Below are 27,408 nucleotides of genomic sequence, written 5' to 3'. Positions count from 1 at the left end.
CACTCCATGGAAAAAATTGAAATATGTCTCAATGTCAAGCACTCCCCTTGGGGAATAAGATATGTTAATGATGATGTCATCAGTACCGTAATAATGACGTCATAATTCGGAAAGTACAACGCTTGATTCGATCAGTATGAATTTTTTTTCTCTGCAATTCTTGGACCGATTGATTGACACAAAATTTTCACCATAGGAGCGTCTCTTCCTGTAGAATATTTTAATGATAATTATGACATCATAGTTCAGCGGTAAAGGCGTAAAGGCCATCTTGGAAAAACCGAAAAACGTTGCACCTATATATCTCCAAAACCGGTCTATGGAAAAAATTGAAACGGCTCGTTGTAAAGAACTCCATATTGGGAATAGGTGTTGTTAACGATGATGTCATTGGTGCCATAATTATGACGTCATAATTCGACAGGGACAACGCTTAGTCTGATCAGTTTGAAATTTATTGAGCGTGATCTATGCAACAATTATATTAGAAAATATACATTTATTATGTCATCGCTCACATGGTCTGGCAGCCATTTTGGATCAAAGAAAAGAAAAAAAACATTCAAAAACAGAAGTGTTGGCTCGCAACAAGTTGACTGCGCAGGGTAACTATTCTATGAATACTATTATGTCGGTGGGGTAAAGGAATATCTAGAGTCAGATAGATCTGTATAGGTAGGTATTTGACTGTCGCGATAGGGAATCTACCCTGTAATAAGTTCCATGTGTAGACTGGTTTGTCGGGACAAGTTGTATTGATGTCCCCGCTACTCGGGATCAGGGCGTGCCAAATAGTCCAGGGATTATGGATAAGATCCCTTTGTTCGTCGTCCCCCCTGTCGCCAAACCGTTGTCCCTTATGGCAATGCATACTCATATAAACACTTAGATAGGCCCTTTAGTGCACACATTAATTAGTTCCCTTCCCTGACAAAGACTTTGGAAAAAGACAGGCAGGAAGCCAGATCGGGGCACCGCCGGGTGGCTGCCGCCGGCCGCACCATCAGCTGGCCTGGTAACATCACGCAAAGACAAGCTGTAACCATGCCCAGGGAATGTGTGATTGGTTGACGTGGAAGGCGCGATCCTCCAGCCAATCAGCGCTGAAGGCGCGAACCTGGGGCAAATCGGCGGTGGAGATGTGGAGAGATGCGAGAAGGTTCGGTGAACGGCGGGAGGCTACGAGGCGCTGATTGGATGGCGTCCCAAGGCTGACGTCACCGCCGCAGGTTATAAAAGGGCGTGCCGGACGACATTTTGACTCTCTGACTCGTCTGGGCTCTGTCTCTCTCTTTCCTCGCTGGTCTCTTGTCTCTGCGCTTCCCTTCTTGGTCTTGGGAGGTCCCTGCTGGTCGTTGGTTCGCCATCTTCGTGGTGCTCGGTGCTTTTGGTGCTGTAAGCGGGCGGGACCACGTGTGCGATCGATTTGGAGCGAGGTGTGCCGCTGAACAGACGAGGCCGGGGCGAGCGGGTCGTTCGAGGCCTGGTGGCGCACGAGCGGGGCCGAACGGAGCCGCGTTTGGACGGCGGACACGACAAGGCGACAGACAGTTAAGACGCACCACATTTCACAAATACACGCCATAACTCTTTATTTTCCTTTCATTCATTCCTGTGTCCTGTTGTTGAGTCTGGTGTGTGGGATCCCAAGTTAGGATCATTATTTATTTACCGTCGCGTTTCGTTGTATCGGGTCCGTAATAAATCTCTATTTTTGTACATTAAATCTTGTTTGTTCGAGTTCATTACTTCCCTGCAGGATCGGAGCTGCAATCGGCGCGCTCCAGGTAAGTGCTTTTCCCACTTCTTCCTCTTCCCTTCCTCTTCCCGTGAGTCAAAGCAAAATCCGTATTTGGTCGTCGCCTCCAGTAAATCCGTTTGGTCCATCCGCGGTCCCTGGTATTAACTGGAGGGATTTGCACTACAATACCATCTAGTTTTCAGGGTATTTTGTGCAGAGGAGTCTTGTCTTAACAGGAGCAAGGCCTTTGCCGCGTCGCGAACGATTTGAAATCGAAATTAAGTGATTGTTCCCATTTGTATTTTCGTTAAAACTGTATTTATTTATGGTGTTGTACGTATATTGTGTCCCGACGAAGATTTTTCGGTGCAAATCTTTCATACCTGTATTGAAAATCGTGTTAATTCGTGTCGTGTCTTGAGGCCTTGTACAGTGTGCACTGTACAACCTTGAGGCTTTGTTTTTCTCAGCGGTCCGTCGTTTGTGATCCAATAACTTTCGTTCTCTGTATTCCCAGTCTTTTCACCCATAGCCTACTTCCTTGTGTAAATCTCAACTCAAAAAAAAACAAAAAAAAAACAACATTTCCTTCTCTGTTCTCATTCGTTTATTCATTCTTATTCGTTCGTTCGTTCTTCGACCACGTGTTTCTCCCCCATTTCCCCAGATAGTTTTCACTCATTAACCTTCAATGTTTACACTTTCCCCTCAAGTTATGTATTCCGTCATATTTTATAACACCTTTTTCTTCTTCTTCTTTAAAAGGCTGCTTTCGACTTGCTCACCAAATCAATTCATCCCCAAAAAAATATCCATCTCCTATAGTGCCTTTTTTCTACATTCCCTAAACTCTCCTGCACTCCATCCTCCATCCAGCGTCCTTAAACGTATTTTTAACTCGAAGGTCACAAGAAACTCATTTTGCAATAAATGTTCGTTTCCCATAAATCGTACACTTTCAAAAATCCAATCTCACCCCTCCCCTCCAAATCTTCCCCATAACCCCTCCCCTCCAAATCTTCCCCATCACCCCTCCCCTCCAAATCTTCCCCATCACCCATCCCTTTCAAATCTCCCCCCTTGCCCCCTCCCTCCTAAACTACCCCCTCACCCCTCCCCGCCAAGACGCCCCTCGCCCCTCCCCTCCTAGACTCCTGCCTCACCCCTCCCCTCCAAATCTCCCCCATATCCCATCCCTTTCAAATCCCTCCCCTTGTCCCTTCCCTCCCAAACTCCCCCCTCACCCCTCCCCTTCAAATCTCCCCACCCTCATTGCTTCTCAATTTCCCCCCTCTCACTCCCCCTCCTCAAAGCGTCCTCCCCGCTTCTTCCCCCTTCAAACTCTCACCTCCATCTCCCCCAACCTTCTGCCTCGCTCTTCCCCCTCCTCAAATAACACCTCATTGTGGCTCACCCAATCACCATCAAACCTTTTGTCCGCCCCATCCTTCCCTTTCTCCGAGCTATTCTGAAATCTCTGACACACCTTCAACAGCTCTCCCTACCTCTTCCACCTCTTCCACATCTTACCCTACCCCTCCTCCCCCCTGTTCTGTATCTGATGCTCCCCCTTCCTCTTCATTAACGGTATGGACCTCAAACATCCGGGGCCTTCGTTCAAACTTAACTGATCTCTCCATACAGGTTGCTTCTGTCAAACCAGACGTGATCTGCTTAACAGAAACTTTCCTCCTTTATGATGTCTCTGATTCCATAGTATCTCTCCCGGGCTACTCCCTCCTCCGGTATGATAGACCTGAGCCTCGTCCTGGAGGCGGGGTTGCTATCTTTATCAAAAACTCTCTTCCTCACTCGCCCTGCACTGCACTCTCTCCACCTCACCCCCAGGAATACCTCTGGCTACGGCTTCCCCTTCGCTCCCACCTCTTGTTCATATGTGTGTTGTACCGTCCACCAAACAGTGATGACTCCATCTACATCTCGCTGTCTGATGATATGGACCAACTTCTATCTACTCATCCCAACTCTCTCTTCCTCATATGTGGTGATTTCAACTGTCATCATGCCAGTTGGCTGGGTGTGGGTACCTCTCTCACCAGCCATGGCTCCTCAGCAAAGGACTTCTGCGACTCACTGGGACTGACACCATCTGTCAATTTCCCGACCCGGATCTCAGTCAACGGAACATCTTCTCTTCTGGACTTGGTTATGACTAACTTCCCTGAAAATGTCTGCTGCTCTTCTTCTGCTCCGATCGGATCATCTGATCATGTCCTTGTTAAAGTGGACATCTCTCTGACCATCCTCAGGGAGCCTGCTCAGCGTCGACGAGTCTGGCATTTCACTCAGGCCAACTGGCACGGTCTTCAAGCAGCCATCAATCATCTGGACTGGTCTCCCATCTCTACCACCTCTGACATCAACTCATCCTGGGAATTCTTCCAAATTAAATTGCTCTCTCTCATGCACAGATTTATCCCATCTCGTCTTCAGTTGTCATACCCTTCCTCCCGTCCATGGTACACGGAATCTTGTGGTGAGGCTGTTGCCCAGAAACAACTTGCCTTCGTCTCCTGGAAAGCAAATCCAACGGAAGGAAATCTCATTTCCTTTCACAAAGCCCGAAACAAGTGTGTGTCCACCCTCAAGAGAGCCAGGAAACAATATCTCTCCGTTCTCAAGACCGAACTCTCTTATCTGTCTCCCTCTTCCAAATCCTGGTGGCGTCTGGTCAAATCCGTTTCTGGTGTTTGTTCCCCCTCCATCCCCTCCCTTACCTCAAACGGCTACACAGCTGACTCCGCACGTGAAAAAGCTGAATGCCTCAACTCTGTGTTTGCCTCTAAATCTTGTGTCCCAAACCCATCCCTCTCTGTACCCACCATACCCAGTCGTACCCTGCTGCTCCTGGACTCCGTGTCCTTTCCTCCTGACAAGGTGGAAAAGTTTCTGTCAACCCTCGACTCTGTTTCTGCAACTGGACCCGACGGCATCAGCCCACGGGTCCTAAAATCCTGCTCTGCTGCTCTATCTCACCCTCTCTCTGTTCTCTTCACCCTCTCTTTTGCTCAAGGTCAACTGCCATCTGCTTGGAAATCAGCCAACATCACCGCTTTGCACAAAAAAGGTGCAAAAACAGATCCTAGCAACTACAGACCAATCAGCCTTCTCCCAATTATCAGCAAAGTCATGGAATCCATCATTGCTTCGGATATGAAATCTTTCCTCTTCTCCAATGGCTTGATCTCTGATCATCAATTTGGTTTCAGACCAGGTCACTCTACTCTGGACATGCTGCTTCTGCTGTCTCAACAATGGATGGAGGTCCTCAATGCCAAACAGGAAATTAGAGCTGTCTCCCTCGACATATCACGTGCCTTCGACACGGTCTGGCAGCCCTCTCTGCTCACCAAACTCTCCTCCTTTGGTATCCATGGAAATCTCCACGCATGGCTGGCGGACTTCCTCTCTAGTCGTCGTCAACGTGTGGCCCTGAATGGGTTTCTCTCATCTCCTCTTCCTGTTCAGGCTGGAGTTCCCCAAGGCAGTGTTCTGGGCCCCGTGCTTTTTCTGGTCTTCATCAATGATCTCTCTGACTCTCTCGAAAATCCTCTCTATCTCTTTGCTGATGACTCCACTCTCTGCCGCTCCATTCCTCTTCCCTCAGATCGGCAGTCTGCTGCCTCCTCACTCTCTGAAGACCTGGACAAAATCACAGACTGGTCAAACAAGTGGAACATGTCTTTCAATCCTGACAAATCTCACACTCTTACTATGTCTCTCCGAAAAGATCGACTGGACAACCCTCCCATCTACTTTCTCAACAATCCTCTCCAAGAAGTTCTGTCGCTCAAGATTTTGGGTCTCACTATCTGCCATGATCTTTCTTGGGAAGACCACATTTCCAAGCTGGCCTCCAAAGCCAGTCGCCGACTGGGCATCCTCCGTCGTGCGAAGTCCTTCCTCGGCACACCTGAGCTCCTCACCACATACAAGGCTTTCATCCGCAGCTCAATGGAATACTGTTCTCCCCTATGGGCCGGTGCTCCTGCCTCACACCTAGCTCGGCTTCACGCTGTTGAAACCAAAGCTTTCAGAATTATTGGAATCTCCCGCGATGAAGCTATCTCTGAGGGCCTTTCACTCACTCACCGCAGGCAGGTAGGTGGTCTTTCTGTCTTCTACCGACTCCTCTCCGGCCTTGCACCCCCAGCTCTCTCTGTGCTCTGTCCCCCAAATATTCCTACAGGTCGCACAAGATCTGCCAGCAACCCTCTGATGGTTAAACTGCCGAAATCTCGGCTCTCCGCTCACCTTCACTCTTTCATTCCTCTTTTCTCCCGCCTCTGGAACAAACTCCCTCACTCCCTTCAATCCCACTCCTCCCTCCAGGTCTTTAAAACAGCTGTTCACCACCATCTCTTATCTTCCCCCATCCAAAACCTTGATCTTTTCTACCCCCGCTAATTCACCCCAGATCCACCTTGTTTGAAATTCCAACTTCTTTCCTGGAAGTCCTGGCAGTGTCCATATGTTTTATACCTCTCCCACCGCCCCCTTCCCACGCCCCCCCCCCCCCCAAAGCCCTCGCCCTCTCTCAGATCTCTCGATGTCTCCATGTCTCTCGGTCCCTGCTCTCAAATGTTGTGTTTGTGTCCTTCCCTCTCTCTCCCCATCTTGTCTACCGCTCCCTATGTTATATGTTTTATGTGTCGGTTTGTCTTTCTGTGTGATTAATGTTCGCTCTTTCACGAGCCTCGATCTTGTATACAAAAAAAAAAAAAAAAAAAAAAAAAAAAGTTGTGACATGGCTTTCCTCTTGTTATGTCCCTGCTATCACGTTCCACTGTCCGATTCTCATTGTTCTGGCTGGGTGGTACATGTTCTTGGGAAATTGCTTTTTTATCATTCTTTTGGATGATGCCACATCCAACTTTGAAGTAAGAAATGTGTCATTTCATGAAAAGGTGATACCAATGTACTTCATGTACAAATGTCTTATTTTCATGTTTTAAATGATTATCATCAAATGAAGTGTCATATGAACCACATGCAAATATACATGAGAAGAAGTGATCCAAAGATGTACAAGGTGCATATTCTGCGGCAATTGGACATATTTTGTGACAATGGGGCATTTGGGTCCATGCTAATAGTGACACGATGCAAAGTCCATTTTTGGCTGTAATTTCACATTACTCTTATTAATAGTAGACATACTTGAATGAAAGTTGCTGTGATTTCTGACATGGTCAGGGTCTTTTATTCCATATTATTGCTTCCATCTTGAGATCAAACTGTACGGTAAAATGTGGATCAAAAATGGAGGAATGAACATTACACATCGTGTCTCGGCTTGCTTGTTTTGTTAAAATAAACCTCAACATGTAAGTTTTAATGGAATGCAAATTAATAGTTTTGTTTCATTATTTGTGAAGTCATGTTTTTAACCTGCGATATGTCGCAGGTCCGGAGGAGCTTTGTGCTGTTGTTGTTGTTTTTGTTGTTGGGGTTTTTGTTGGGGGTCGATTTTTGAAATGTGCACCCATTGGTCGCCCAGCCGCCGGACCACACCCACATCTGTTGCTTGACTCCTCCCACCATAGTGCTGACAAAATTATATGGCTGCCATCTCGTTTCCTGGTGGGCCTACCATTAGGCATGTAGGCCTCTGCTGATTATATACTGCCTGGCTTTGGTGATTCAGATTTCCATTGGCTTTGTTTGGGTTGAGTGTTGAATTATTAGTAAGCTTTAATCAAGCCCGTACGTACATCCCTAAAATAAAATTAATCAATGGACAATTAAAAATCAATGCTATCTTTTTACTTTGTCTTGTATTCTTTTTAACTCTGGGGTTGATTTTAGAAAAAACACAGATTTTAAAAAATGAACTCTGTCATGCTTTGGTATCCCCTGTTCATGAAGTTACTCAATTGATTGTACTTGTGTATGATATAGGGCCAGTGCACATCACCAGATACAAGGAAGTAAGATGCTCTGGGCTATGAAGTACCGGTGGTCATACAAAAATTAAACTATTGCGTGGATAATGCATGGAAAAGCTTATACGAAAATATATCCGTAATATTCCTCATTTTGACGAGCAATAAAACCAAGAATCGGCCAACTTTTGTCGAACAAAACACTCACTAAAACTCGAGTAGTAAAGCCTCGGAGTCCTAACATAAAGTCATGAGCTTGTTGATTATAATCTCCCAATACGTCCAATAAAACGAGGGTGGAGATTCAAACTAATATCTTTTACAAAAATCGAGGCTGGCTCCACTCTCCAGATCCTTTCCAATCCTGCTGCTCCTATATGTCTGCCTTTGTTATCTGCCAGGGCTTATATTCGTCTGGCTTCACCACCTGCCAAAACGCAAAACTGTGTTTCGATGCAACATTTCCTTGAATCTTTCTGGAAACTGAAGTTACTTATGGACGAAGGCTAAGCAAGATGAGTGTGCTTCGTGCTTGAAATAAAACGGCCGTCCTGGGGCAGTAGGTCAAACTGCCCCATGATCTTGCAGCACACCATCATTTGTATTGGTTGAAAAGCCACCTGGCCTGCCTATAATTTGCTTGTCGACATGAAGGATGCATTGCTATTAGGCATGGGTGCAAATGGAAAAACTTGTATCACGATAATGGGCCTCATTATTAAGATAATATCATGATTATATAATGTAATTAGTGCCTTGAGAACCATGTAGCACACAATAACGATCTCAATAAAAACAAACTGAATGACCATAAAGTCTGTTACGTGTGTTTGTACTCTTTATTTCGTAATTCTGTTGCAATTTGTTTAAAGTCAAACCTCGTTTTGCCTGGATTGAATTGCTTGCTCCGTTTACCAAGTGACTCGACGAGCAGCTTGGAAAGTGGTTGATATGGAACATCTGGCTTAGCAAGCGATAGCAAGCTGCTTGCTAACGGAACACACCAAGCAAGCTGCTGGATAATTGGGAAGTCATAGTCAGTCAAGCATTTCAATTGCTGGAAAGTCATACATGACTATCTTCAGACATTTAAAATAACGCCTTTGATGTGGAACGTTGCAAATAATAAATGCCTAGCAATCCCATGTTGTGACAAAATGAGATAAATAAATAAATGAAACACACGACACTGTTTTTCCCGCTTTGTTCGGTCCAATGAGAACGGTGAGGGGAGAGAAGAACGAGATGACCTGCTTGTCCTTGTCCTCATTGCCAAAACTCTGCACACAGAGGATGCTCATCTTCTCAATCTTTTACATAATGTTGCCTCAAGTGCTCAACTTCAGACAAAGCAGTCAAACGGATTGCCAATTTAGAAGCACCTTTGCTTGTTAAAAGAAAACAATGTTGTATACTCGTGTATGTACATAATTTATATGAAATTGCGAATATTGGCATCTCAATACTGTGCTATCTGATATTGATTGTACTTTGTTGCTTGCAAAACCATATTCTCCCAGATCTCTTCCAGAAGTTGTTCCGGCAAGACCTGCTTGTGGCCAGCCTGTTCCGTAACTTCCTACTTGCAGAACGGATCATGAGGTCGTATCACTGCACACCGATCAGCAGTCCGCGCTTGCCACCGACTTACCAGCACCCGATGTGGTTGGTCTTTTATAGTTGGAACTTTAAGTCACCAGATCTTTCTTATGTGCATCGCAATAGCATCAAGAAGTGTGTGTGTGTGGGTGTGTGTGTGGGTGTGCTTGTGCGCTAACGGATTCATCTTTAGCATGAGCTGCTATCCTCGTAATACAAATCTCACTGTCTATTTTTAAGTTGTGTTTATTATACTGACATGGTTGGGCTAAATGAATGGGCTAAATGTGTTATTTAAGTCATGCTTACATTGATGCATTTATTGTCAGTTGATGATACTCGAGCTGAGTTCTTCAACACTGCTTTTGTGTGCTTGTATTGTTTACAGGCAAGCATGGGACCTTGCTGTTGACATCTGTCTTTCCCAGCTGCCGACTATCACGGAGGAAGGAACTGCATTCAGAGTAAATGCTCAGTATTCTTTTTGAGATATACGTTTTTTCCAAACGAATGGTCGGCTTGACTCCTCCTCTGCCTGGTCATCTTTACCACCATCTCCAAACTTATTCCATACATTCTCTTAATCTACACTCTCTTTACTACTATTTTCCTCTACAACTCTCTTTATCTTCCCACCTATATGATCCACATTCCTTACTGTCGTCTTCCCCCCCCCCCCCCCCTTTAAAAAAAAAATTTTTATTACTATTTTATCAATGAGACTCAAGAGGTAGCACACTCAATTTTAAGCAACAGTATATATTTTATTGGTTCAAATCCTGGCCTGACTATAAACGGTCAGCCTGGTTTTTCGCAAATATGGTGATACATCAATGAGTGTACTGCACTTCCGAGTGATGTTACACCACAGGACCTGTCTGCCGGCTGTAGTTATTGGTGGATGTTAAAGATCCCATGGTATCTTTTGCAAAGAGTAGATGAGTTATCGCCAGCACCCTGGCTGTATTCCAAATTCCTGCCGTAACTTAGGCGGCACTGCATCATTGGCACGACTCAATTCCAGAAATTATATAGGCAGCAGAAATGTGCTTCACACTGATGAATAAATGACTTTTGATCAATATAACCCATCTTTTCCCCATTCATAATTAGGATCTGTATGAAAATGGCAAGGGGTTAATGGAGGGGTTCATTAGTTATTTTTGTAATGAATGTTAGCATGAGGCATTTTGTAGCACCCAGTTCAGGATCGAGTGTGTATAGAGCTGTCAACTTCACTCCCATGTCTGTCTCTTTTCTCCCCACTTTCCCTCTGTATTTAATGTTGTTAATCCTCCCGTGTTGTTTTCTCACATCACCACGAGGCTGTTGAACCAACATGGTAGGTTAATGTGTGCAAGGTTTGATGCATTGCACCAACATGGTGGAACCACATGTGCATGTGGAGAGGCCGTCCTCACCACAGAAGATGGGATCGGGGATATAAAAGCATGCACATGAGCACCGCCGCACTCGGCGAGACCCGTGCCATATTCAGTCCCTGAGTTCAGTCTGCGTATCCAATCCTGCAAGGAGTGCCAAAATTGGAGCCCCAGCTCCAGAGTGTCGTAGCATGAGCCATTACAGCCATGGTACGAGCAACTCCAGCCACTGTATGGGTCGACTCCAGCTGCAGTATAAACGGCGGAGCCCTTGCTTGCAAGCTAATCGAAATGTCATTCTCTCACACAGGCACCTTAAGGGAAGCTCCCCTCTACGTTGTTCTTCCCATCTGTCTCCTTTTTTGTCTGTCTTGTGTCCCTGAACAGGTCTGTGTCTGATAAGGTTAGGCATGGAGTATGGACCTTTGACTGCTTTTGATAAGAGCTCCATTAGGTTCCTGTATTGTTGTTCATTTATTTATTTCCCTCGCCAGAGGAGAGGGTATTGCATTTGAGTCAGTCAGTCAGTTTGTTTGTTTGTCTGTCTGATTGTCCGGACAGAATAAATATGATTTTCTTTGCAACCGTTGGTCCGATTGACAGGAAATTTTCACCATAGGTGCAACTCCACCTGTAGAAGTTTTAAATTTTAAATATGGCGTCATACATCAAGTGGTATGGTTGCCATATTGGAAAAACTGGAAAACTTTGCACCTCTATATCTCCGAAAGCGCTGAATAGAAAAAATTGAGACATGGCTCATTGCAAAGAACTCTCCATGGGGAATAAAATATGTTAATGATGATGTTATAGGTGCCTCCATTATGACGTCATAATTCGACAAGTACAATACTTCATCTGATCAAGATCAAATTTATTGAGCATCATCTCGGGATAAATTGGTGGAGAAAAAAAAATTACGATGACGTCATTGGTCACGTGGTTCGGCCGCCATATTTGTTTTAACACAAAAGCCTTAAAAACAACTAGGCGAGGGTCTGGCAACAAATGAAAATAAGTGTCAAATGAAAATAGGTCCTGGCGAGGGTCTGCAATCTCTGATTGCTCTTTCTTGTTTGCTTTGTTGTATCTCTATGCTTATTTTTACTATATTATTAAATCCCATAATTTTATGCCATTGTCGCTGTGGTTTTTGAGCCATGGATTTGCCTGCCGATTTAACTTCATGATCTTTGAACAAAACGTGGACCGAGCTTTGGCCTGTCGGATTATTTAATAATTAACCACTGCATACTTGTTTTATGTACGAAGGAGACGCCTCCACTCAGTGTCTTTGGAATTGCCCTCTGGTGGTCTTGGGTCAACCACGAGGGAGACACGATCCATTACAATGTTTTTTGGGGGGTTTTTTGCATTCAGGATCGAGGCTCGTGAAAGAGCTAACATTAATCACACAAAAAGTCAAACCGACACATAAAACACAAAATAAGGGGAGCAGTTGACAAGATGGGGAGAGAGAGGGAAGGACACAAACACAACATTTGAGAGCAGAGATATCGAGAGAACTGTGGGAGGGAGAGGGCTTGGGGGGAGGTGGGAGAGGTATAAAACATATGGACACTGCAAGGACTTCCAGGAAAGAAGTTGGAATTTCAAACAAAGTGGATCTGGTGTGAATTAGCGGGTGTAGAAAAGATCAAGGTTTTGGATGGGGGAAGATAAGAGATGGTGGTGAACAGCTGTTCTAAAGACCTGGAGGGAGGAGTGGGATTGAAGGGAGTGGGGGAGTTTGTTCCAGAGGTGGGAGAAAAGGGGAATGAAAGAGTGAAGGTGAGCAGAGAGCCTAGATTTTGGCAGTTTAACCATAGGAGGGTTGCTGGCAGATCTTGTGTGACCTGCAGGAATATTTGTGGGACAGAGCACAGAGAGAGTTGGGGGAGCAAGGCTGGAGAGGAGTCGGTAGAAGACAGAAATACCACCAACCTGCCTGCGGTGAGTGAGTGAAAGGCCCTCGGAGTTAGCTTCATTGCAGGAGATTCCAATGATTCTGAAAGCTTTGGCTTCAACAGCGTGAAGCCGAGCGAGGTGTGAGGCAGGAGCACCGGCCCAGAGGGGAGAACAGTATTCCATTGAGCTGTGGATGAAAGCCTTGTATGTGGTGAGGAGCTCAGGTGTGCCAAGGAAGGACTTCGCACGACGGAGGATGCCCAGTCGGCGACTGGCTTTGGAGGCCAGCTTGGAAATGTGGTTTTCCCAAGAAAGATCATGGCAGATAGTGAGACCCAAAAGCTTGAGCGACAGAACTTCTTGGAGAGGATTGTTGAGAAAGTAGATGGGATGGTTTTCCAGTCGGTCCTTTTGGAGAGACATAGTAAGAGTGTGAGATTTGTCAGGATTGAAAGACATGTTCCACTTGTTTGACGAGTCTGTGATTTTGTCCAGGTCTGCAGAGAGTGAGGAGGCTGCAGGCTGCCGATCTGAGGGATGAGGAATGGAGCGGCAGAGAGTGGAGCCATCAGCAAAAAGATAGAGAGGATCTTCCAGAGAGTCGGAGAGATCATTGATGAAGACCAGAAAAAGCACAGAGCCCAGAACACTACCTTGGGGAACTCCAGCCAGAACAGGAAGGGGCGATGAGAGAAATCCATTCAGGGCTACACGTTGACTACGACCAGAGAGGAAGTCCGCAAGCCAAGCGTGGAGATTTCCATGGATACTATAGTAGGAGAGTTTGGTGAGCAGAGCTGGGTGCCAGTCCGTATCGAAAGCACGTGATATGTCGAGGGAGACAGCTCTGATTTCCTGTTTGGCATTGAGGACCTCCATCCATTGTTGAGACAGCAGAAGCAACATGTCCAGAGGAGAATGACCTGGTCTGAATCCAAATTGATGATCGGAGATCAAGCCATTGGAGAAGAGGAAGGATTTGATATCTGAAGCAAGGATGGATTCCATGACTTTGCTGATAATTGGGAGCAGGCTGATTGGTCTTTAGTTGCAAGGATCTGTTTTTGCACCTTTTTGTGTAAAGTGGTGATGTTTGCTGATTTCCAAGATGCTGGCAGATGACCTTGAGCAAAAGAGAGGGTGAAAAGAACAGAGAGGGGGTGAGATAGAGCGGCAGAGCAGGATTTTAGGACCCGTCGGCTGATGCCGTCTGGTCCAGTTGCAGAATCAGAGTCGAGGTTTGACAAAAACTTCTCCACCTTGTCATGAGAGAAGAACAGAGTCCAGGAGCAGTTGGGTTCGACTGGGTAAGGTGGGAACAGAGAGAGATGGGTTTGGGACACAAGATTTTGAGGCAAACACAGAGTTTAAGCATTCGGCTTTGTCATGTGCAGTGTCAACTGTGCAGCCATTTGAGGTCAGGGAGGGGATGGAGGGGGAACAAACACCAGAAACGGATCTGACCAGACGCCACCAGAATTTGGAGGAAGGAGACAGGTTTGAGAGTTCATTCTTGAGTGTGGAGAGATATTGTTTCCTGGCACTCCTGAGGGTAGACACACACTTGTTCCGAACTTGGTGGAAGGAACTGAGATTACCTTCAGTTGGATTTGCCTGCCAAGAGGCAACGGCAAGTTGCTTCAGGGCAACTGCCTCACCACAAGATTCAGTGTACCATGGACGGGAGGAAGGGTAAGACAACTGAAGACGAGATGGGATAAATCTGTGCATGAGAGAGAGCAGTTTGCTTTGGAAGAATTCCCAGGAAGAATTGATGTCAGAGGCAGTAGAGATGGGAGACCAGTCCAGATGATTTATGGCTGCTTGCAGCCCCTGCCAGTCGGCCTGAGTGAAATGCGACTTGTCGACGCTGAGGAGGCTCTCTGAGAATGGCCAGAGAGATGTCCACTTTAACAAGCACATGATCAGAAGAACCGATTGGAGCAGAAGAAGAGCAGCAGACATTTGCAGGGAAGTTTGTCATAACCAAGTCTCGAAGAGAAGATACTCCATTGACAGATCCGGGTCGGGAAATTGACAGATTGGGTCAGTCCCAATGAGTCACAGAAGTCATTTGCTGAGGTGTCATGGCTGGTGAGAGAGGAACCCACACCCAGCCAGCTGGCATGACGACAGTTGAAGTCGCCACATATGAGGAAGAGAGAGTTGGGATGAGTTGATCGATGTTGGTCCATGTTGTTAGACAGCGACATGTAAATGGAGTCATCACTGTTTGGAGGACGGTACAGAACACATATGAACAAAAGTTGGGAGCAGAGAGGAAGCCATAGCCAGAGGTACTCCTGGGGGTGGGGTGGAGAGAGGGCAGTGCAAGGAGAGTGAGGAAGAGAGTTTTTGATAAAGATAGCAACCCCACCACCAGGACGAGGCTCAGGTCTGTCATACCGGAGGAGGGAGTACCCAGGAAGAGACATTAAGGAATCAGAGTCATCTTGAAGGAGGAAAGTTTCTGTTAAGCAGATCAAGTCTGGATTTTCAGAAGCAACCTGAATGGAGAGATCAATCAGGTTTGAGCGAAGGCCCCGGATGTTTGAGGTCCATATCGTTAATGAGGAGAGGGGGGGAGCATCGGGTGCAGGAGAGGGGAGGGGTGTTTTAGGGGCAGATGAAGGATGGGCAGGGGAGTTAGGAAGAGCAGTTAATAGCGTGTCAGAGATTACAGAAGATTTACAAGAAAGGGAAGGATGAGGACGAAAGGTTTGATGGTGATGGGATGAGGCACAGTGAGGGGTTCTTTGAGGGATGGCAGAGGAAAGTAGAGGGTTTGTGGAGGTGGAGGTATGAGATAGAAGGGAGATGAAGTCGGGAGGATGCAGCTTTGAGAAAGGGGTGGGAGGGGGGATAATTGGAGAGGGATGGTAGGGGGGTGGGGATTTGAAGGGGAGGGGTTGGGGGGGAGTTTTGAAGGGGAGGGGTTAGGGGGGAGTTTAGGAGGGGGAGGGGCAAGGGGGGAGTTTTGGAGGGGAGGGGCAAGGGGGGAGATTTGGAGGGGAGGGGCAAGGGGGGAGTTTAGAAAGTGGATGATTAATGAAAGACGAACATTTATATCAAATTGGGTTTGTTGTGATTTTCAAGTTAGCGATCCGTTTAAGAACGATAGAGGAGGGGTGGAATGAATGTGAATTTAGAGCATGTAGTGATTTCAAATTATAAGACATTGAATATTTTTTTGAAGTGGAATGAGTTGGGGAGGAAATTGAAAAGAGCCTTTTAAATATGAAGAAAAATAGCGTGTTGTAATATACCACTGAATAAAACACTGCAGGGGAAAGTTTAAACATATTTAAACAGAACCGTGAAGAACAATCTAATATTCACAAAAATACCAACGGGGAGTGGGAGCCGAGAGAGACAACCACGAGTCACGTGAACAGTGAAATGGGGGTGAAACACGTGGTCGAAGAACGAACGAACGGAAATAACAAAGAAGGAAATGTTTTTTGGTTTTTTTTGAGTTAAGATTTTAAACAAGGAAGTATGGGGTGAAAAGACTGGGAAAAAACTGAGAGAACAAGAGTAGCAGGACCACAATCGACCGCTGAGAGAAAACAAAGCCTCCAGGTAGGAAGCTTAAAGAACAACAACAAGGCCGCAATATATTGCAGCACGAAATACTCGACCACTCTATACAGGTATGAAAGATCAACACCGATAATCTTCCAAGGGACGCACTATGGGTACACACACGTAAGATAAATACAGTTTCGACAAAAATACAATTGTAAACAATTACTTAACTTCGAGCGTGCGTGAAGGTCGGGACAGCTTCGAAAAACCGTAACTTGCCCCGCAAGATCTCTCGAGATCCGACCTCAAGATCATGTATCTTGACATTTGTCACTTTCATTTGGTATATCACATTTTTATTTATTTTACACTAGCAGGAGTACCTGGCGTTGCCCATTGCTGTTCTGATCTGTTGGCATTTTAAAGAAATCAAAATTTGTTGGTTTTTTGTGGGGGGGTAGGGGGAGATGGGGTTTAACAGGGGGGGGGGGGGGGGGGAGGGGAAGTGGGAGGACATGGGGCTAAGTTCGATTGAAGTTAGCGTGAATTTCGAATTTTTTCAGGGTGTCCGCAATTGTCTAGCTCTTCCACGGGCATTGTCTATGTATACAAAAATAAAGAAAAAAGGGGCCGGTGATAACTCGCCTAATAGTGGGGCTGCTTAACTGATGAATTGTGCCTTTTCCCTTAAAAGCATGAAACTTGGCACATGGCTAGAATACCCCAAAAGAAAGATTTTTAGTCCAGGGGGCATCTCCAATTTCACCCCATATGGTGGCCATCTTGAAATTCAAGATGGCCATCATACAAGACCTGTTTTGATGAATATCTCCATAATTAGAACAGATATCAAAATGGTTGAAGTGCCTATACCTACATTTTTAGGGTCTATGAATCCAATGGTAACATAAAATATTCAGCAGTCATATGAAAATATTAATTTTGCATAGTATCATGCATACTGGGAATGCATATAAATACTCTTAACAGGTTGGCATTCTTCAGTGATTAAAAGTGTCTATGACATCGCAGACTGTAATTGCTCATGCTCCAGACTGTAATCCATATTGCTCATGCCATTTCCATTGAATCTGTTTTGCAATTGCAAATAATGGTTGATCAAGGGCAATGACAGGAGTCTGTCCTGGATTTAGATGTTGCACGGCACTCCCAATGACATCCATGGAGTGTTTTATCATGGCCACAGTGTGTGCACTTTCATGAAACAGCGGCATTAGAGCCGTTACAGATGTTGGTCGAGTTGACTGAGACAGGTTGTGAGCATGGTATGCAGCCTAGGAAATGTTCTCTGCACGGGAGGTTGAAGTGTCGTTTTCAATGTGTTCTCTTACGTTCTGGAGCCATTTGTCCTCATTCTCATCCGGTTTCTCCCGTGCAAGGGTCTTCAGACCTATGTCTGGAACTACAGATCCTTTTACACTCGTCTGAATAGGTGGTACGTTCGTGTAGTAATTTGGCAAAGGTTCAAGTTTCTTCATGCCGACAGCACCACCAAGTATGGCTCTTCCACGATCAATACCCTCATCATGTTCCTTTGGATGCTGGAATAATGAGATGCCAGTTCCATGGAAATGGTCTTTTGCTGTTGTCGAGCTCTTATTGACATCTATGTTGTCAACGGCAGATGTAGTGAACAGGTTCCCCTTAAGTTTAGGTGGACACACGACCTGTTCCAATCTGTATAGCTGGCAAACACTATTCCCCATTTCGGTAGATATCTGAAGAACCCTATCATACGAAATGCTGACACCAAGTTGGGATAGCTTTTCGACCAACTCTCTTTTCCTAGTTTCTGCATGCAACTTCAACCCAACATAAATTGGCACTGGGGTTTCCTGTTCCTGACTGTGTCTTACATAGGTGGATTTATCCTTTTGCTTGCGGACATGCTTTACAGCATTGAACTTAAGAAGCTGTGCTAAGCTTAGTGCAGCTGGACTGGAAGGTTGGAATGCCTGGTCCTTAATACTTGGACCCTCTAGAATCATGTTGACTAGCGATACCAGCAAATCAGGCACAGATTCCTCTTGACATGTTTCACTAAATGAACCATCAAATGGCTTACACTTATCAAACAACTGTCGGCGGACGATTTCAGCTGCCCGAGCAAGGTGGATTGCATCACTATCGCTGTCCTGTTTACACACCTTCGCTAAGGCATGCCCGATGTCCTCATCAAAGACTAACAAAACATCTCTGCCCTTTTTAGTCGCTCTCATATCAGGAAAACGGGAAAGAATTCTCTGCTTGAGCTTTGTAGAATGTATGCGGCTTTCATGCTTGATACCCAGTTGTTCCAGCCGTGAAGAATACAGATTTGAAAGGTCAGCTAGCTTAAATACTGGAGCAGTGGCGGGGTCCTCAAAGCGGCTCTCTTCAATGAATGTCACAAGTTCTGCAAATGCAGTGCTGTGGCGCATGTTATCACGATAGTCTGCTGGTGCTTGCTCTGTTTGAATGGTGGATGCACGATAATATAGAGATGCTAGGCACTTCGCATGGTATTTTGATTCCAGTGCAATCATATCTCCACCGCTGAGACGTCTTAGCAAGTCATCGTCTTCTACAAGTGCAGCACACTCCCGAACACGTCTGTCAGTCTTGAATGTGGAAACATCATGAAGCTGGTCTTTTCCAGATGACTTCTGGCAGAAAAAGCAGAGGTCTTCACGAATTGACAATCCAGAAGTCGACTGACGAGTGCGCTTAGAAACACCAGATGGACCCTCGCCTGCATCATCAGCCAATGCAGGTCTATCTTTAGAACGTTTCCTTGCACGTTCCAGTTCCGTATTGTTATACTTCAGTCTGCAGGACCTATGCCAACAGCCATTATGTGCAATAAGGGCTGCCTCAATACCGTCACCTTCATCTAACGCATCAATGTTTATTGTCCTTGGTAGTAGACCGATTTTATTAAACTCACGGAGGTTTGCAGTCATTGTTTTGTAACCAGCAAGCACTGTTTCACCCTTTTCCCCTTTTCGTTTTTTGGATGCTGAACATCCTCAGCTGTTGACTCCCAGCACAAAATGCACAGTTCCCATTGAATCTCCCGATGCCGTTCAGCAAAACCATTGTAGGTGTAGGCACTGCAACCATTTAGATAGCTGTTCTAATTATGGAGATATTCATCAAAACAGGTCTGTTATGGCGGCCATCTTGGATTTCAAGATGGCTGCCATATACTATTGAATATTTTATGCTGCCATTGGATTCCTTGACCCTAAAAATGTAGGTATAGGCACTTCAACCATTTTGATATCTGTTCTAATTATGGAGATATTCATCAAAATAGGTCTTGTATGACGGCCATCTTGGATTTCAAGATTGCCGCCATATGGGGTGAAATTGGGGATGCCCCCTGGACTAAAAATCTTTCTTTTCGGGTATTCTAGCCATGTGCCAAGTTTCATGCTTTTAAGGGAAAAGGCACAATCGATCCGAATTTTTCAGCTAAGCCGCCCAGCTATAATCTCTGCGAAAGACACCTGCATTTTTAACATTCACCAACGACCAGTACTGTTGAGATGGGCCCTCCAGCTTGATGTCCTTCCAATGGATGGCACGCCCATTGACTCATCGTTTTGCATGTGAAAGGTCAGGTTAACCGTTTGTAGCTGGGTTAAGATTTGAACCCAGGCTAGGTAAATGCCAATAAATGTGTCAATAGGGAAACACTTCTAACTAGCACAGCACTCGCTAGAGCGCATACCTCTGCCAGGCTGAACAGTTTATGTTTTGTATCCCACCGAGAGGCTGTATCTGGATTCGGACCTGAACCAAAGTCGAATCTGCTTGTTCTTGTCGCCTAACCATCTCATCCACATAATTTTGTCATAATCCATCCGCAGCTTTTTGAAGTATCATGCTATATATCATTTTTGGCCCTATCACTCAATGGTGAAGAATCACTTGCTGAATAAAATAAAAAAATCGTATCCGGTTTCGGTTATTCACCAAAATCGAATCGATTCGTCCTTCTCACACACCCAACCAGTCCATCAGGTTTCATCTGATTCTGTCCACAACTTTTTGAGTATCGTGCAATATCGTTTTTAGTCCCATCTCTCATTGGGAAAGAATCACTTAAAGCATAAAAATTTGAGTGTCCGGATCCGGATCTTCACCAAAATCTCATCATTTCGTCCTTGTCACATGTATCTTCTTTTTGTGTCTTTCATATCTTCACCCAACCTGTCCACCAAATTTCGTCTGAATCTGTCCACAACTTTTTGAGATATCATATTCACAGACAAACAAACAGACGGTTGAAAACATAACCTCCGCCCACCTTTGGTGGTGGAGGTAACTAGAGCATAATTTTGATTGCAATATTATCATGTATTGATTAGTAAGATCTGTTTTTCTCTCGGTGTCATGTTTTACTGATTTATTTATGGATATATAGACCTATTGATTGATGCTCATGCTCGATTGTATTAACTGTGAAGGTAATTCTGGAGAAATTTAATGCAGAATATTTTACACATAACTTAACATGTCCTTCCCTCAACTTGTCATTGCCCACCCATTGTATGTTTATGCTCCTCAGCCCGAAGGTTTTCAACTCGTCGATCAGTCTAGACACCTATCCTAAAAAGGGGCCTGCATTTTTTTCTACTATGGCATCATCATAAAAATGTTCCTCCAGTTAGACCTAATTGTCCTTATTTTGCCTTTTAGGAACTAAAAAGCATTAGAATATAGTCTGTCTGCAATCTAAATTGTGCTGCTTAGGTTGTTTATTTATGTTGTCCTTTATTACATTCATTAGATACACAGGTAGTGGACAAAAAATGGACACACCAATGTAAAGTCACATAATATGGCGTTGCGCTACCACGTATGGCCTGTATGCACCCTGGCATAGAGTCCTCTAGCATCTGGGATTCTGCAAGAGCGATGTGGCATCAGTATTCCACGAGAAAATAAATCGACTCACACCTGTTGGAAACATTGCCTCACGCGTTGTTCCAGAATATCCCATAAATGCTTGATTGGGTTCATATCTCGTGACTGAGAAGGCAATGACATATGGATAAGCATCACTGTGATGCTCATGCTCTTAAAGCAATTGTAGGCAACCAGGCCTGTGCAGCATTTTTATACATGTCCCTAAGCATGAAAAAAACCAAAAAAAAAAAAACACCTTTAGAGGCCATTTTTCCCCATAAGCGGGGGTTGGCCTTTTTCGGGGACCGTGGTTGTTGTTGTTTTTTTTGGTCCCCTTTTTGAAGCAATGTTTTACGGCCGGATGCCCTTCCTGCCGCCAACCCTTTTTGTCGCCTTTTTACGACAAACAGGGAATTACTAGTGAACTGGTACTCAATTTGCCGACCTCGGAAGGATGACAGGCTGAGTCAACACCCCTGGCGTTAATTCAGCGATCGACCGGGATTCGAACCCAGGATCCTAGGATCCTAAGCTGGCACCCTAGCCGCTAGCCCAACACCAGGGACTCTATGAAGCATGTCCCTAAGCATGCTGGGATGTTATTTGTTTAACTAACACATGGGCCACACCTGTGTGGAAGCCGTTGCTTGGTGTCCCTCATTTTCCCAGGTGCTTCCGTTTTTGTCCACGACCTTTAGCTAAGGTGGAAGTGGTAAAATTGCTAATTTATTTGATTATTGTCGAGGTGTGACCACTAGTTTGAATGGTAAAAATGACCTGACCACCCGCAGAATAACCTGACGATCCTCCCTTCTTGTGGAGCAACTAATAAGCAGGGAGGATCATGATGTTGAGCATTTGTTGAATATAATTAACGTTGAGCACCCCTCTTATTGTACCCGACTAAGTGCCAGACTGCTGACTGGAATTCAGTCTGTTACTTAAACTAGTCACAGGTGTTGGGTGTAGTATATGATGAGCACTTTTGTGAGGCAGTGTAGAATAATAATGCAGCTGTAGCACCACCGCAACAAACTTGTCAGCAGTTTTTATGGATTTGCTGAAAATCCTATTGTTGGTTTTTTTCTGAACGTTGCAGATTTGCTGACAGATCATTTGGCACTGTCTTACATTAAGGGGCAGAGCATGGAGGATTTACTTTCTGGGTGGAGAAATTTATATCTTGTGCTTACCTTTCCAATCTGTGAGAAGGATAGTCCTCTCGAGTGCTTTTAAAAGTTGTGCTCTGATAGGTGGTCTTTTGTCAGAGGAAACACACTGATGCAGTTTTGCTGAGCTTTTGCCACCTTTGTTGTCAGAAATTTAATTTACAAACCCATTCCCAAACACGTCTGCGGTCTCATCAGTCACACACACACGAGAGCGCAACTTTCATCGTATCCCGTAATTCCATCTGTAATTTGGAAAAATTCCAGTCACAATGGAATGTAAGGTTTGGCCAGCCAGTTCCATAAAGATTTGCATCAGAATAATTCCCCCTGGCAGACCCCACAAGGTGGAATCCAAAAATTAATGCTTATTTGCAAGATTGTCCATTTATGACAACGATGCCATTTTAGTGACTCGACACAGGTGTAAGACTGGTAAGTTTGATAAAGAAGCAGAAAATAGTCTGATCATTGCTTAAAGTTGTCTTTATTGTTTTTTCTTTTTATTTCCCTTTATTCTAAAAAGATCAGTATAGCTGGTTGAATGGCCTAGATGTCCGCACACTCACATCTCAGCTCTCTGGTCTGGGTTTGAATCCCGACACAGCCATAAAGTGTTATCCCGGTGTTTCACAGGCAGGGTGATTCATCAATGTGTGCCGTCACTTGGATGGACATTAAAAGGGTGTCCTCTCTGCCAGCATTTGTTGGTGGACACTAAAGATCCCATGGTGTTCTCTGCGAAGATTAGGTGAGCTATCACCGTCACCATGGCCAAATTCCGAATTCCTGCCCGAACTTGTCGAACGTCAGACCTGGCCAGCCGGTTTGTGAAGACTCGTGTCGATCTTCCCACGGCCGACCCCACAAGAAAAGGTGGGTTAATAATGGGTGTTAAAATGAAGAGGATTCTCAAAGGATCAGTAAATATTTTCATTTCTAAACACACCAGTTTTGCCACAGCTGAGAATCATTCAATTATATGTTTTCGTTTCGTGGAAGAAGCTTGAGACCTTCACGCGATTGTAAGTAGTGATTGTAGTTTTGTGTGTTGTGCATATATCATTATATTGAGTGATTCAGTCAAGTTTCTCATGTTTGCTGATGCTATTTGTTATGGCCTGAAGCACACCAAACCAAGCCTTCAATCACACTGTCTTTATTTATAGATTATCACATGAAAAATCTCTTCCTACACATAAAACAAAGAAGGGAGAAGAGAGGGAAAAACCCGAATAGGCCAGTCAAGAGTAGGCCGGTCCAAGAGTAGGCCGGTCCAAGAGTAGGCCGGTCCAAGAGTAGGCACAACAGTAGGCCCCGGGGCAGGCCCCGTAGTAGGCCCCAAGGCAGGCCCAACAGTAGGCCCCGCACAAGAGGGTAGGAGTAGGCAAGTCCACGAGTAGGCTCCAAGGCGGGCCTAGTGGTAGGCCCCAGTGCAGGCCCAGCACGAGAGGGTAGGAGTAGGCAAGTCCACGAGTAGGCCCCAAGGCGGGCCTAGTGGTAGGCCCCAGTGCAGGCCCAGCACGAGAGGGTAGGAGTAGGCAACAAGAGTTCGATCAACACCCTTCCGGTAGAGAGATTGCAGCTGGACACTACAACCCGCGAAACGCACTCTGCCGTAAGCCCTCTCCCAAAATGGCCACTCACTCCTCTGAATCACCTTCCTGGCCACTCCCCTGCCCCACAGCCAATCATAGGCTTTATACTCATGGACCAAACCACTTGGTCTAACTCACAGGGGGGGTGTGGGGGAAGGAAGAAGAAAAAGGTCCCAAACCGTAACACCTCCCCCCCTTAAAGAAGAAAACTTTACCCCAAGAAAAGTTTTCTTTTACAAAGACAGGATAAACAGTGCAAGCATAAACTTAACCCATCATAAACAGTGCAATAAACAAACAGCCATCTCTCCTTGTGACATTTACAGGCATCATAGCTCATGCAGGGGCACGAAGAAAAAAAACCATCTCTTAAGCTCGAGATAGAGCATCTGCAATGACATTATCTCGACCCGAAATATGTACAATTTTCAAGGGGGTACGGCTGTACTAAAAGCCCCCATCGGAAAAGGCGTGGATTCGTCATCTTGAACTTTTCCAGAAAAACCAGAGGATTGTGATCAGTATATACGGTAACATCGCTTGAGCCATTTGTAACATATATTTCAAAATGCTGTAGAGCCAAAATCAGACTCAAGGCCTCTTTCTCGATAGTAGAGTAATTCTTTTGATGTTTGTTCAGCTTTTTGGAAAAGTAACTTACTGGCTTTTCAATACCCGACGCATCATCCTGAAAGAGTGCAGCTCCCACACCAACATCGCTTGCGTCTATAGCTAGTTTGAATGGCTTCCCAAAATCGGGAGCGGCCAATACTGGCTCATTGGCCAGAATAGCTTTCAATTTGTCAAAAGCCTTTTGACAGGATTCAGACCACACAAATTTTTCATTTTTCCTCAACAAGTTGGTTAGGGGTACCACGAGCGAGCTGTAATTTGCACAAAATTTCCTGTAGAACCCGGACATACCGAGATACCGAAGCAACTCTCGCTTATTGGTGGGGACAGGAAAATCGGCAATCGCTTGGGTCTTGGCCTTTCGTGGGGATACTTGACCCTGACCAACAACGTGACCGAGATATGTAACCCTAGCTTTGGCAAATTCACTTTTCTTGAGGTTTACAACAAGGTTGGCATCGGTAAGTCTAACAAACAGTTCTCTGAGATGTTTCAAGTGGTCTTGCCATGTATCACTGTACAGTATGACATCATCCAGGTAAGCTACACAATTTGGAAGACCCCTTGTAACCTGGTTCATTAACCTTTGGAAGGTAGCAGGTGCATTTTTCATCCCAAACGGCATTACCTTACACTGATATAAGCCATCTGGAGTCACAAAGGCCAAGACTTCCTTTGCCCAGTCAGTCAGAGGTACTTGCCAATAACCTTTAAGCAAGTCTATTTTGCTAACATAAGCAGCCTTGCCTACCCTGTCTATGCAATCTTCAATTCTTGGAATGGGATACAAATCAGTGCGGGTTACCACATTCACCTTTCAATAATCTATACAGAATCTTGCGGAACCATCGGGCTTTGGTATGAGTACAATGGGCGAACTCCAGCTGCTCTGACTGGGTTCGATGATGTCATGCTCTAGCATATATTGTACCTCTTCACGAACCCTAGCCAACTTGTTAGGATTTAACCGATAGGGGTGTTGTTTGATGGGTCTAGCATTCCCTACCTCAACATCATGGGAAGCCAATGAGGTGCACCCAGGCTCATCAGAACAAAGATGGACAAACTTCCCAATTAGAGCAATTACATCAGATCGTTTATCCTCCGGAACATGAGCTAATTCAGAGTCCAATTGTGTCAACACCTCCGAGTTTGATAGCTTAGCTCCCAAGGGTTCTCTCTCAGGTTCGTGTAGAGCGACGCTGTCAGATTCGCTAGAGTCAATATCTGGATGGTTTATATGACCTACCAACTTAGCTAGCCCCACTGGCCGACCGAGGTCGGCCTCACGCTCATAGTACCTTTTAATCATATTAACATGGCACACCCGGCGGGGTTTCCGTCTATCATGGGTCCGCACCACGTAGTTCACCTCACTCAGCTTCCTTTCAACCACGTCGGGACCGCTAAACTTCGCCGAAAGTGGCTCCCCAGGCAGAGGTAGTAAAACTAGCACCTTGTCTCCAGGCCTAAAATTACGAGCTATCGCCCTCTGGTGAAAATGGGCCTTCATCACTCGCTGAGATACTTTCAAATGCTCCTGGGCGACCTTGCAGGCGGTGGTAAGTCTTTCCCGGAAAGCACATACGTAGTCCAGAAGGTTAGGGTTCTCAGTCTCTTCGATGAATCTCTCTTTTACTACTTTTAGAGGGCCCCTAACCTAACCTCATGGCCGTACACCAACTCAAATGGGCTGAAACCCGTAGATTCGTTCGGGGTATCCCTGGTGGCAAACAACACAAAACAGATTCCTTTGTCCCATTCTTCAGGATACTCCATACAATATGCCTTCAACATAGTTTTCATGGTCTGGTGGTATCTCTCAAGGGCTCCCTGGGACTGGGGGTAGTAGGCCGACGACTTTAACTGCCTGATCCCAAGCTGGTGTATGACTTCTTGAAATAGACCAGACATAAAATTTGAACCTTGGTCAGACTGCACCTCCTTTGGCAAACCATATCTGGTGAAAAACTGAACCAAGGCATCCACCACCACCTTAGCAGTAATCCTTTTTAAGGGGACAGCCTCAGGGAATCTAGTTGACATATCCATTATGGTTAATAAATACCGATGCCCCGATTTAGTTCTTGGTAATGGACCAACACAATCAATCAGTACTCTACTGAAAGGCTCCTCAAAAACGGGCAGGGGTGCAAGGGGAGCTGGTTTCATCGAGGGCTGGGGTTTCCCTATCATTTGACAGGTATGGCAGGTCTTACAGTGCACCACGATGTCCTGGTGCAACTTAGGCCAATAAAAATGCGCCAGGATCCTAGCCTGAGTTTTCCTGATTCCCGCATGTCCAGCCATGGGAATTTCATGGGCCAGCCGTAGAATTTCAAGACGATAACGGGGTGGTACCACTACCTGGTGTACCACAGACCAATCGTCACTGGCCGGAGCACGAGGTGGTCTTCACTTTCTCATTAACACATCAGATTTCACATAGTAACAGTCTGAGACTTCCTTAGCTTCCAACTCCGTCATAGCCTTTTGTCTGAGGTCTCTTAGTACAGGATCTGCCTGCTGGTCTTTAACTAGTGAATAATGATTCAACACGGGCACACAAGAAGCCCCATTCCCTATCCCTTCATTGCTGGTTAAATCATTGAAAAACGTCTCCGCCAACCACACCTCAGAATCTGGTACAGTTGTCAACTCTATGCCAGTCTGCTTCTCTTTCTGCGTTTGGGATCTCGTCACTACACAAGCAGGGAAAATACCGGGGAACTCCTCTTGCAAATCCTCAGTCTCTTGCTGAACTATAGGATGTATGGAAACTACTGGGGAAACACCAACCCTATCCCCAGCCAAATCATTTCCCAATAGGAAACCAATACCTTCTATGGGGAGGATGGGGACTATTCCTACTGTCACGGGTCCTGTGACCAAATCAGACTTCGAGTTCACCCGATGTAAGGGGACTGGGACATAACAACCTGCAATGCCCTGGATTAAGGCACTCGCTTTCACCGAACTACTCAAAGTCAATGGTAAAATATTGGACAACATCAACGACTGAGCTGC

The 27,408-nt window shown here is 45.4% G+C and overlaps 1 protein-coding gene across 7 annotated transcripts in view; it reads left to right on the top strand.

The window, feature by feature from the left end:
- The window catches only part of RPTOR (regulatory associated protein of MTOR complex 1), a 301,256-nt gene that overhangs the window by 141,443 nt on the left and 132,405 nt on the right, over positions 1 to 27,408 (top strand). For all 7 annotated transcript variants that reach the window (XR_010983689.2, XM_068110470.2, XM_068110468.2 and 4 more), the window contains exons 9-10: positions 9,168 to 9,312; positions 9,635 to 9,710. Coding sequence is in view for 6 of the 7 variants with exons in the window: in XM_068110470.2 (XP_067966571.1) it covers positions 9,168 to 9,312; positions 9,635 to 9,710 (221 nt within the window). In the remaining variant the exon portion in view is untranslated. The remainder of the gene's footprint in view (positions 1 to 9,167; positions 9,313 to 9,634; positions 9,711 to 27,408) is intronic.

The sequence above is a fragment of the Myxine glutinosa genome, chromosome 3, assembly GCF_964187855.1.
Source record: "Myxine glutinosa chromosome 3, kmMyxGlut1.1, whole genome shotgun sequence".
Lineage (NCBI taxonomy): Eukaryota > Metazoa > Chordata > Myxini > Myxiniformes > Myxinidae > Myxine > Myxine glutinosa.
This window is presented reverse-complemented; position numbering and strand designations above follow the sequence as displayed.